This window comes from Acinonyx jubatus, chromosome B2, assembly GCF_027475565.1.
Source record: "Acinonyx jubatus isolate Ajub_Pintada_27869175 chromosome B2, VMU_Ajub_asm_v1.0, whole genome shotgun sequence".
Taxonomy (NCBI): domain Eukaryota; kingdom Metazoa; phylum Chordata; class Mammalia; order Carnivora; family Felidae; genus Acinonyx; species Acinonyx jubatus.
Genome location: NC_069385.1, coordinates 131,964,805 through 131,977,613, shown reverse-complemented (window position 1 = coordinate 131,977,613; position 12,809 = coordinate 131,964,805). Strand labels below are relative to the sequence as shown.

The window sequence follows — 12,809 nt, the reverse complement described above, 5'->3', positions numbered from 1 at the left end:
TTGCCCTTTCTTTAGAGATAGGCCTAGCTCAGACCCCATGCGTGTTTGGCTAATGCAGACTGCTGTTCTGGAGAAACACTGTCAAACGGGATTCCCCACGCACATTGTTTCAGTTTTCTGGTTTGTCCGGCTACATTAATGATCAAAAAATATAAGTGCTCTGCTTTTTATGCATGAGAAATATGAACTGAAACTGAAGGCAATGTTTGGAAAGTGTTTAGAATTTAAAGTTGAGTACAGAGTAGAGCATATGATTGCTTTAAATTAATAGGCCTTGAAAGATGGTATTCATAGGACCAGTCGAGTTCTGAATGGCGTATGGTACTTTCCTAAGCTTACCAATGAGATAGAATTAACTATTATTAACTTAATCATCTTCTTTTTTTTTTTTAAGTTTATTTATTGATTTGGTGGGGTGGGGGCAGGGTCAGAGAGAGAGAGAGAGGATCCCCAGCAGGCTCTTACGCTGTCAGCACAGAGCTGGATGCGGGGCTCGAACCCATGAACCGTGAGATCATGATCTGAACTGAAGTCAAGAGTTGGACGCTCAACCGACTGAGCCACCGAGGCACCCCAACTTACTTACCTTCTTAAGCTATCGTATTTCATATCTATTTTATGTAAAAAAGTTACTCCAAAGCTTAGTGATTTAAAACAAGAACAAACCTTTATTAATTCACACTTTGTGTGGGTCAGGAGTTTCGGGGGAGCTTAGCTGGACGGTTCTGGCTCCAGGTGTCTCATGAGTCACAGTCATCCGAAGGCTGGACTGGGACCGAGCGTCCACTTCGAAGGTGGCTCACTAGATGAGATTCCTAGGGCTGCTATAAAGAAGGAGCACAGACCAAGTGTCTGAAACAGGAGGTTGCCTTCTTCACAGCTCTGGAGGCTGGAAGTCAGAGATGAAGGCGTCAGCCGAGTTGGTTTCTTCCGTCGCCTCTCTTCTCGGCTCCCAGATGGCTGAGTTCTCCCTGTGTCCTCTCAAGGTGTCCTAATCTCCTTATAAGGACACTAGTAATATCAGATTACGACCCACCCTAAAGACCTCACGTAACCTTAATTAATTCGTTCAAGTCTGTCTTTTAAATACAATCACACTCAGTTGCTGGGAGTTAGAACTTCAACATGGATTTGGTGGGGGGAAATGTAGCCAATAAATAGGCTGCTGTAACAAAGCGGAAGCTACAGACTGTGTGGCTGAAATGAGAGAAATGTACAGATTTTCAGTTCTGGAGGCTGGAAGTCTAAAATCAAGGTGTCAGAAGGCTTGGCTCCTTCTGAGGGCCATGAAGGAAGGATCTGTTCGAGGTCCCTCTCGTTGGCTTCTAAATGGCATTTTCTCCCTGTCTGTCTTCCACATGATCTTCCTTCCATGCATATCTCTGTGTGCAAATTTCCCCCTTTTGTAAGAACACCAGTCACACTGGAATAAGTTCCACCCTAATAACTTCATTTTACCCTCACTGCCACTGTAAAGGCCCATTTCCAAATCAAGTCACAGTCTGAGGTGCTGAGGGTTAGGACTTCAGCATATGGGTTTGTGTGCAGGGGTGGGCACAGTTTAGCCCAGAACACTCACTCACTGGCTGAGAAGTGGCCTCTTCACATGGGCCTCCACAGAGGGTTGCTTGAATATTCTCATGACGTGGCCATCGCCTTCCTTCAGAACGAGTCTTGGAGACCAATTGCCAAATCAGCCAAGTGATGGCAATCTGAAATTTAAATGCTTTAACAAATGCTCATCAAGCGTTAAAAACTCTAAAATGTCATGATCTAAAACATTACATGTTTAAGGAAATAGTTTTATAAAATATTGACAGTAGCCATTATTATCAAATAAATGTACAATGTACCATAACTGAAATGAAATATTTACCGAGTGGGCTTAGTAAAATTCAATACCCATTCATGACTGGAAAAAAAAAAACAAAAAACCTCTTAGCAAATAGGAATAAAAAGAAACTTCCCTAACTTGATAAGACTTATACGCTGCATCATCTTTATGTCGAAATATCAGAAGTATTGCCCATAGAGTTGGTTTTAAGGCCAGACTGCTTGCCATATTTCTACTAATTAAGATTGCATTGGTGACCTAATTAATGCAATAAGAGAAAAAAAAGGGGGGATAAGTATTAGCCAAAATGAGATGAAATCATCCCTATTTGTAGATTAAATAATTGTATGCACTCACACAAATACTTCATTATATGTAAATTTATATATAAAATGTTTTGAAAGACCTGGAAAGCAACACAGACAACTCACGAAAGCTGTGGCCTCTGGGAAGTGGGTAAAACATGAGGACGGAGATGAGGTTCGGTGGAATCATGCAACATTATTACCGGTGTTGGTTTTATTTTACACAATGCTCATCGTGTCTTGCGGGTGGCAAAATCACGTGGGTGTCTCACGGTCCCAGTTCGTAAAATGGGGAACGAGGCCTCCCCTGCGTAGATCTGAGTAGAGCCTTGAAAGCACTGAGGCGTCTAAAACTGTAAGAAGTCAAATTCATTTGAGGGCTGAGAAGAGGCCATATGCATATAATTTAGGAATGCTTTGGGGTTTGAAATAAAAAAAAAAACCTAACCAAATAACTTAAACAGGCATTTAACTTAACAAGTAACTTAGAGATTTATTTCTCTCACATAATAAAAAGTCTGGAGGTAGGCAGCCCAGGGCTAGTACCTTGTGTATGCTGTTTTCACAGACCTAAGTTCTGTTGTCTTCAGAAAATAGGTGCCTCACCTCCATCCAGAAGACCTCTGATTACTTCTCATTGGCCGGAAGCGTGTCACATAGAGCACCCGGCTATTTGGGAGGGAGGCTGGGAAGCTGAGTACTTCGCTGAGCATTTTGTACCCTGAGCTGTGTTAGTAAAGAGGAAGGAAAGAGCGGCTTTTCGATAGTCAAACCATGTGCTAGACCGTGTTCCTAACTTAAGTAAGGACACAGCAAAAATGAATGAGAAGGAGGAGGAGTCGTGTGGAAGGCTTGAGAAAAAGTTAAATGTCCATTCAGCACATTAATTGTTAAGCTCCCACCACACTGGTGCTCAGGCCGAAATGGGAATGAGATAGATGAGTTACAATGTAAGTGAGGAAAACCAAGAGATTGGACAAATTATGACATAAAATATGGTAAGTCCTCTGATGGGGGAATAACGGGTCCCAGGGGAGCACAGAGAAGTGATGCTGGAGAAATATGCTGGAAGCTTCCCGTAGAAAATGAGATCTCAAGAGTGAGGGGAAAAAAAATACCAAGAAAAAGGAGGGAGAAGAATGCTCTAAGCAGCAAGGATAATATGTATGATGGCCGGGAGGCAAGAGAATAGGAACGCTTGCGTGGGCTGCATAGCTGAAAGAAGGGTAGGTGGCCCGAGTGTAGGTTCTGAGTGTGGCAGAGGAGGGTCATGCGGCTAAAGGGTGAAGTCACAAAGCCAGGGCAATGAGTTCGTGTAGCTTGACTGGAAGGCGATGAAGGATTTTAAGCAGGAGAGTCGATACGATCCAGTACTGCTGTAGAATGGTCCCTTTGGCAAAAGAGCGGATACCTGATCAAAGAGGTCAAGGCTGGACATGAGGTGACCAGTCAGGAGGCTGGTGTAGTCCTTGTGGTAAGAGGTGGTGGTGACCTGATCTAGGAAGATAGCATTGGGTATGGACAGAAGTGGAAGCACTCAAGAGACATTTAGGAGCCAGGCTCTGTAGAAACTGGTGGCTGGGCATGGCGGAAAGGAGGAAAGCACGTGGAAGAGTCCGGGCTCACTCCTGGGCTTCTTGCTGAAATGCCTAGTGGTGGTGCCATTCTCCATGACAGGGGAAATCACAGGCTTAGCGGTAAAGCTGGGTTCACTTGTGGACATAATAGCTTTAAGGCGCCTATAGGTAACTGAATATTTGCATTCAAAACAGGTCTGGGCTAAGGGCACCTGGATGGCTCAGTCAGTTGAGTGTCTGACTTCAGCTCAGATCATGATCTGATGGTCCAGGAGTTCAAGCCCCGTGTCGGGCTTTGTGCTGACAGCTCAGAGCCTGGATCCTGCTTCAGATTCTGTGTCTCCCTCTCTCTCTCTGACCCTCCCCCGTTCATGTTCTGTCTCTCTGTCTCAAAAATAAATGTTAAAAAAATTTTTTTACATCTTATTGGCTAGAAATGGATCACATGTATTATGGATCACCTTGTATTATCTGCTGCCATTTAAGAAAAAAAAAAGCTGCAACACCATTCATTCTCGTGGTTAGCAGTAAGATCCTCTTATCTCATTAAATTTAAACTATTTATTAAACTCTCTACTTTTTAAGGACTTGAAAGGCAATTCTATTTCTGAGGGTCTCCTGTTTGTGGGATAGTTCCTCATGAGCCCATCTGTGAGCACAGAAATTCATCCATTCATGTAGTTAATATTTATTGAGCACTTACTGAATGCCAAAAAACTGCTCTAGGCATGTGGGGGTGTCCCCAAGGAGCTTACATTTGAGGAGAGGGGAGGACTCAACATCATAAGTAAGTATTTGACAGTATGTTAGAGGTGATAGTAAGTGCTATGGAGAAAAAGCAGAGTAGGAGCAGTGACCTAGCAATGGTACCATCCTTTTCTTAAGAGGATGAGCTGGGCTGGGGCACCTGGGTGGCTCAGTCGGTTTAGCATCCAACTCTTGGTTTTGGCTCAGGTCATGATCTCACGGTTTGTGAGTTCAAGCCCCACATCAGGCTCTGTGCTGACAGTGCAGAGCCTGCTTGGGATTCTCTTCTCTCTCCCTCTCTCAGCCTCTCCCCTGCTTGCATGTGCTCTCTCTCTCTCTCAAAATAAATAAACTTTAAAAAAAAGATGACTAGTTGGGAATAGATGATTAGATGGGCATAGCACCTTAATGAGTATAAATGAAATTCTGATTCACTAAGGATATTTTAGAAATAATAGCAGTGATGCCATTCATGTCTCATTGTTGCTGATCACAGATATTGGCAAAAACAAGACCATCCAGTATTTACTGAGTGCTGAACTAAGCAGTTTACAATAACCTTTTCATAGGCAGTGGTTTCTACTTTGCAGCTACAGAATTTGGGGCACAGAATTGTCAATGGGCCATCTGTACAAGGTCACACGATCCGTAAGCCACTGAGCAAGGATCTGAATCCAGCAGGGCAATGCCACAGCCCACGTTCTTAAAAAAATTTTTTTTTCATTTTATTGATTTTAGAGAGAGAGAGAGACAGAGAGAGAGAGAGTGCACGAGCAAGGGAGAGGGGCAGAGAGAGAGGGAGAGAGAATCTTAAGCAGGGTGTACATTCAGCGCAGAGCCTGATGTGGGCTCAGTCCTACAACCCTGGGATCATGACCTGAGCCAAAATCAAGAGTCTGACGCTCAACCGACTTAGCCACCCAGATACCCCACAGGCCACATTCTTAGCTACTATGGCGTGCTGCATTCATTTACTCATTTCCTTACCTTTGTGTATGACACTCTTGTAAGGGCTCTGAATAATTCCTACAGGAATTAGTTTAATCAATAAAGACGACTTAAGCTTCCTGAGAATCTTCTAAAACATATCAGTAGGAGATTATACTACTAAATGAAAGCAGCAAGGCATATAGGGTCTTTATTTTCATAATCCAGCCTTGTAATTTCTATACATGAGGAAACTTTTTTTTAGAATGTGAATCCTCTTTTTTCTCGTGTCCCATTTTGCACGGTGACTAAAAATCTGTTCATATAAAAATACAACTTCTACCTGCGGTGTATATAGTGGAATTATTTTGTTGCCTTTATTACTTTATTACTTCTGGTATATTTATCCCTAATGGTAACACTGGGATTGAAGAGGGAAAGTAAAGAACAAAATTCAAGAAAGCTATTTCTGGGCAACCTACTGAATGGGAGAAGATATTTGCAAATAGTATATCTGATGAGGAATTAATACCCAAAATATATAAAGAACTTATACAACTCAACACCAAAAAAACCAATCCAAATAAAAAATGGACAGGGGACCTGAATAGACGTTTTTCCAAAGAAGAAATACAGATGGCCAACAGACACACGAAAAGATGCTCAACGTCACTAATCATCGGGGAAATACAAATCAAATCCACAATGAGATACCACCTCACATTTGTCAGAATGGTTCAAATGAAAATGACAAGAAGTAATAAGTGTTGGTGAGGATGTGGAGAAAATGGAACCCTTGTGCACTGTTGGTGGGAATGTAAACTGGTGCAGGCACTGTGGAAAGCAGTATGGAGGTTCCTCAAAAAATTAAAAATAGAGGGGCGCCTGGGTGGCTTGGTCGGTTAAGCATCCGACTTCGGCTCAGGTCATGATCTCACGGTCCATGAGTTCGAGCCCCGCGTTGGGCTCTGTGCTGACAGCTCAGAGCCTGGAGCCTGTTTCAGATTCTGTGTCTCCCTCTCTCTCTGCCCCTCCCCTGTTCATGCTCTGTCTCTCTCTGTCTCAAAAATAAATAATCGTTAAAAAAAAAATTTTTTTTTAAATTAAAAATAGAAATACCATACGACTTAAGAATTCTATTACAGGGTATTTACCCCACAAAAATGAAAAACACTAATTCGAAAAGATATATGCACCCCTGTGTTTACCACAGGATCATTTATAATAATCAAGATATGAAAGCAACCCGTGTCCCTTGGTAGATGAATGTATAAAGAAGATGCGGTATATATGTGTGTGTGTGTGAGATAATTATAGATATAGGTATATATTATATATATAAATAAATATATTATATAATTGATATATATAACATATATAATTTATATATAATTCATATATATTATATAATTTATGTATATATTTTATACATATTATATAATATATATTTTTATTCTTATATATGTATGTATAAATATATATTGGATGTAATTTTATATATTATTGTAGTTTATATGATATATATTATATTTATACAATATATTTATACAATATATAATTCATGTAGTATATATTATATATACTATTAATATACTAGTAATATAATATATATACTTATATAATATTATATATTTATATATTTTAATATATACTTTATATATTTTATATAACATATATAAAAGTATATATAAATATACTTATATACCTATATAAATATACGTATACTTACATAAATTTATATAAATTATATATATAAAGTGATAATTACACACACACACACACGCACACACACACACTCCAGAGGAATATTACTCAGCCATTAAAAAAGAATGATATCTTGTGATTTGCAATGACGTGGATGGGGCTAGAGAGTACTATGCTAAGCGAAATAAATCAGAGAAAGACAAATACCATATGATTTCACTCATATGTGGAAATTTTTTAAAGTACAGCAAAGGGAATAGTCAATAATACTGTAGCTATATTGTATGGTGACAGATGAGGACTACACTTATGGTGAGCATTTCATAATGTACATAATTTTTGAATCACTATGTTATATACCAGAAACCAATACTACATTGTATATCAACTATACTTCAAGAATAAAAATTAAGAACAAAATCTTTTTGAAAAGAAAGCTATTTCTAAGGTTTGGTTACTTTTGAATTTTTATTGACTTGAATCACTTAACTTTATGGGCTTCCTGTTTAAAGCTGGGGTAATGATACAGAATTTGACACATCAAATTATTTTACTACATTTGCTACCAAAATTTATGACTTCCTTCCCCTCTCCACCTCAGTGTTTCATATTTATCCGTTAAGTTCTAGAAAGAGATTTGGAAGAGGCCCTGTTAGAAAAACACAATCAACTGATTAGAGACATGCGAGAATTCACCCAGAAAGGAAGATTAATGGTAATACTTTCACCATTGTGTTTAAAGCAGAATTTCAGGTATGACATAAGTGTGAACCTGTACCAAACAGCCTTGAGATATACAGAAGGGAGGTGACTCCCTTTTAAGGAGGAGGAAGAGAGAGATCATAGCTTGCCCAAAATGGAAACTAGAGTAAGAAAGCCAACAGTGTTATTGGTGTTGGAAATCCTGTCCCTGTACACTAAACTTGTCTTATTTTATTTCAGGATGAAGAGAAAGTTCTATTCTTGGGATGAATGTATGAACTTGAGAGAAGTTAAGGTAAAAAGCCTACGGATGGAAAGAACCCAAGGAGGCCTTAACTCTGCCTCACCCTGTCCCATTTCTGAAGATGGCTGCTAAAGGGGTTGTTCTGTTCTTTGTAGGAAGCAGTCCAAAGATAACTGTATTTCTTACATTTTTTTTTTAATCTTCCTACGTAAAGTAATTTCTCATTCCCCATCCAAATGTCAGTGGAGAACAGAAAATAACTCTACTCTCATATTTGAAAGTATACACTCTCACTTTTAAAAGAGCACTTTCCTTCATGCTATCAAAGGAAAGACAACTTTTAACAACTACAAACCATTTCTTTCTATGTTATGCTGTATGACCTGGGTACATTTTTGGAGACATTTGTATGGAATGTCACACAGTTAAGTCAGAAAAAAGTTAAACCTGTTGAATAGACGGGAGAGACAAAAGTGACAGATTGAAACGTTTGGTGGGTAACATCAACTGTTTATGTTTGCCCTTCCATTCATTACTGGAAACAATCACTGCTTACTTTAACTTAGTCATGTAAAATATTGTAGACACTGAAACTTAATTCATTAATCAGTTCAGAAGGTCACTTAAGGTAATTATCATAGGTAGCACTGATGAGGTTTTGCCAACTTCTATAACTTGGCTTTAAGAATTTTATTGCGTATTTGCTGTGCTGCAGTCTCTGAAGAAGCTTAACCACGCCAACGTGATCAAACTAAAAGAAGTTATCAGAGAAAATGATCATCTCTATTTTATATTTGAATATATGAAAGAAAACCTCTATCAATTAATGAAAGACAGGTATGTCTTTATTTTACAAAAACCATAATTTTTTTCCCTGTTACCTCCTCTCTGAGTTCCTTGGATCCCTTCAACATGTCACACTTTACAGCATGAACGGTTGGTCACCCCGAGAGTGAATCTAAACTAATTAGCTGATATCCTCATAACTCGAAGAAGAACCAGCTATGACACAGCCACCATTTTTCTGGTGTCATCTCGTAAAAGTCAAGGTAGGGACACCTGGGCAACTCAGTCAGTGAAGCGTCTGACGCTTGACTTCAGCTCAGGTCCGGATCTCATGGTTCATGAGATCGAGCCCTGTGTTGGACTCTGTGCTGACAGCATAGAGCCTGCTTGGGATTCTGTCTCTCCCTCTCTCTCTGCCTCTCCCCGACTCATGTGCTCTCTCTCTCTCTCTCTCTCTCTGTAAAATAAGTAAACATTTTTTTTTAAAGCAGGTAAAATGGACATTAATCTCCCACATGTGACCAGTAGCTACCAGCAAAATATTTACCTCCCCGAGCTCGTGGCACATGACTGAAGCTCTCTCTCTTCACACGTTTAGAAATTAAAATGAGGATTTCTTTGGAATTGGTAACACATCAAGTCTTATCATTCACTTAAATGTTCTAATAAATGAACTTACTAGATCCCTTCATGAAACCTGCTTCCTTCCTCTCTTCTTTCATGAACCTTTCACAAAGTGCCAGAGAGAGTAATGAAGCAATGAAAATTTTCTCAATTTTGTCCAAGGCCAGTTTTATTACTGAGCATTCAACTGTAGACAGGTTTTGTTTCAAAAAGTATAGTGTGTGTGTTTATATGAAATATTTATCTTGATTTTTTTTTTAAGTTTATTTATTTGCTGTGCTGACAGTGGAGAGCCCACACAGGGCTCAATCTCAACAACCATGAGATCACGACCTGAACGGAAATCAAGAGTCAGATGCTTAACCAACCGAGCCACCCAGGCGCCCCCATTTTACCCGCTTTTAAAGCCAGAGGTGTTCAACAAAAGATCCTATAGTACTTTATAAACACACTTCCCAGTGGAATGCTGATTGCTATCTCTGTATCTCTTTCATACACACATACATACCCACTCAAAGTAATCCTTAAGGATGGTGAGTGGATTTTTCTTTAATCACATTTTTCCTTCTTTCAAAACATACTTATTGAATGCCTGTTATGCTCCACAGGCTAATGTCCTATCATTAATAGCAGTTAAAATAATGGTAAAGAAAATTTCAACCCCTCAAATCAGTGTTTATTTTTCTCCAGCTCTTTCTAGCCCATGGAAACAGGCATGCATGGTTTTTTTTTACTTAGTTTCAATTTTAGTGGTGATAACTTTTTTATTTGATTGATTCACTTACAAGCGTTTTGTTTTGCTGATACATAATCTTCAGTTACTATTGTTAGTATGTTCTGTTAAATGGCTATACCATGCTTCACTCCTCTCTTTTATTTAAAAGAAATAACTATCAGGGGGAGAATACATTAATTATACTGTATCATACTGATGAGATTATTTTGTAGTCATTAAAAGTGATAATTAGGGGCGCCTGGGTGGCGCAGTCGGTTAAGCGGCCGACTTCAGCCAGGTCACGATCTCGCGGTCCGTGAGTTCGAGCCCCGCGTCGGGCTCTGGGCTGATGGCTCGGAGCCTGGAGCCTGTTTCCGATTCTGTGTCTCCCTCTCTCTCTGCCCCTCCCCCGTTCATGCTCTGTCTCCCTCAGTCCCAAAAATAAATAAACGTTGAAAAAAAAATTAAAAAAAAAAAGTGATAATTATAATGAATATGAAAATGCCTATGAATGGATAATAAAACAAATAAAAATTATAATTATGTAACATTGAAACATAATATAAAAGTTATACATGTAAACGGATTCGTGTTGGACCAGAATACTGAAAAATCAAAATAGTTTTTTAATCAGGTGATGATGGATAGTCCTAAATGTTTGGCTTCTAATAATCATACTCTTTAAAATGTATGAAATGATATATTGAGATATAGTTGTGGAAGAAAAAGATATATTTAAAAAAATTTTTTTAAATTTTTTTAATGTTTATTTATTTTTGAGACAGAGAGAGACAGAGCATGAACAGGGGAGGGTCAGAGAGAGAGGGGGACACAGAATCCAAAGCAGGCTCCAGGCTCTGAGCTGTCAGTACAGAGCCCGACGCGGGGCTCGAACTCACAGACCGTGAGATCATGACCTGAGCCGAAGTCAGACGCTTAACCGACTGAGCCACCCAGGCACCCCTAAAAAAATTTTTTTTAATGTTTATTTATTTCTGAGACGGAGAGAGAGCATGAGTGGGGGAGGGGCAGAGAGAGAGGGAGACAAAGAATCCGAAGCAGGCTCCAGGCTCTTAAGCCGTCAGCACAGAGCCCCACGCAGGGCTCAAACTCACAGACCACCCGATCATGACCTAAGCCGAAGTCGGACACTCAACCTACTGAGCCACCCAGGCGCCCGAAAAAGATATTTTTAAAAAAAGATATTAAGTAAATATAAATATTTAAAATGTTATACTTTCATTTGATTTTAAAAATATATAAATCTGTGCTGAGTGGATAATGCGATAGCAAAGGAACAATAAAAATAGTCAAGTTTGGAATTTCATGATTTAGTTCTGATTTAGTTTATGATTTCTAAATTAAGTGGAAATAAAAATGATACTGTTTGATGATTATTCAATGTAAGAGGGATAAATTTAACAACAGTTGTACATGGCAAAGAGCTATTTGAGGCTAAGTGGCTTTCTTACACTTTGTTTTTGGTAGCTTAACTTCCTGAAGCGTTATTTTGAGGATCAAGATTAATTTAAAAGCCTTTTTTATTCACGTAATCTTTTTTTCTATTTTAACTGAAGGCCAATATATATAAACCTTTGCTCTGATGCTATAACTGTACCTTTAATTTATAGCATTCATTATATAATTTAAATTGTTGGCAAGGATAAAAATATTTTGTTTTTTTTTAAATGTACTTTAAAAATATTTCAATAATATGGGGCTGGCTCAGTTGGAAAGACATGTGACTCTTAATCCTAGGGTCATGAGTTCAAGCCCCACGTTGGGTGTACAGATTACTAACATAAATAAATAAATAAATAAATAAATAAATAAATAAATAAATTACTTAAAAAAAATTTCAATAATATATGATCAATAGTATTTTCAAGCTTTATATAAGATCAGTGTGTATCTTTCTCTATTGTGTGTTTTCAGCCCGTTTGGTGAGATATTTTAGAACATTACATAAGCATATAATATAGTTAACAATGCAATATTCAGAAATAGGCCATTTTCCATATGTTGAGAGCATTTTGAATAAACATTCGAATCCAGGGGTGCCTGGGTGGCTCAGTCAAACGTTAAGCGTCAGACTTGGGCCCAGGTCATGACCTCACGGTTTATGAGTTTGAGCCCCACATCGGGCTCTGTGCTGACAGCTCAGAACCTGGAGCCTGCTTCAGCTTCTGTGTTTCCCTCTCTCTCAGCCCATCCCCCGCTCGCTCTCTCTCTCTCTCTCTCTCTCTCAAAAATAAACATAGAAAAAAACCCACTCTAACCCAATCAATCATGCTGTGATAAAGATGTTAGAAAATGTTGAAATTATGATGAGCTTTTAAAGCTTAAAATGAGGGGTGCCTGGGTGGCGCAGTCGGTTAAGCGGCCGACTTCAGCCAGGTCACGATCTCACGATCCGTGAGTTCGAGCCCCGCGTCAGGCTCTGGGCTGATGGCTCAGAGCCTGGAGCCTGTTTCCGATTCTGTGTCTCCCTCTCTCTCTGCCCCTCCCCCGTTCATGCTCTGTCTCTCTCTGTCCCCCCAAAAAATAAATAAACATTGAAAAAAATAAAAGCTTAAAATGATTACTTCTAAAACACTGCTTGGTTTCAGGGTCAAAGAGAATTAATTCATGTTAACAACTAATA

The 12,809-nt window shown here is 39.1% G+C and overlaps 1 protein-coding gene and 1 long non-coding RNA gene across 12 annotated transcripts in view; one reads left to right on the top strand and one right to left on the bottom strand.

The window, feature by feature from the left end:
- MAK (male germ cell associated kinase) overlaps positions 1 to 12,809 on the top strand; it is a 55,859-nt gene that overhangs the window by 6,816 nt on the left and 36,234 nt on the right. For all 10 annotated transcript variants that reach the window (XR_008298715.1, XR_008298716.1, XM_053223155.1 and 7 more), the window contains exons 3-4: positions 8,037 to 8,091; positions 8,756 to 8,877. Coding sequence is in view for 8 of the 10 variants with exons in the window: in XM_053223155.1 (XP_053079130.1) it covers positions 8,037 to 8,091; positions 8,756 to 8,877 (177 nt within the window). In the remaining 2 variants the exon portion in view is untranslated. The remainder of the gene's footprint in view (positions 1 to 8,036; positions 8,092 to 8,755; positions 8,878 to 12,809) is intronic.
- The window catches only part of LOC128315685 (uncharacterized), a 32,114-nt gene continuing 19,946 nt past the window's right edge, over positions 642 to 12,809 (bottom strand). For both annotated transcript variants that reach the window (XR_008298718.1, XR_008298717.1), the window contains one exon: positions 642 to 1,712. This is a non-coding gene — a long non-coding RNA (uncharacterized LOC128315685). The remainder of the gene's footprint in view (positions 1,713 to 12,809) is intronic.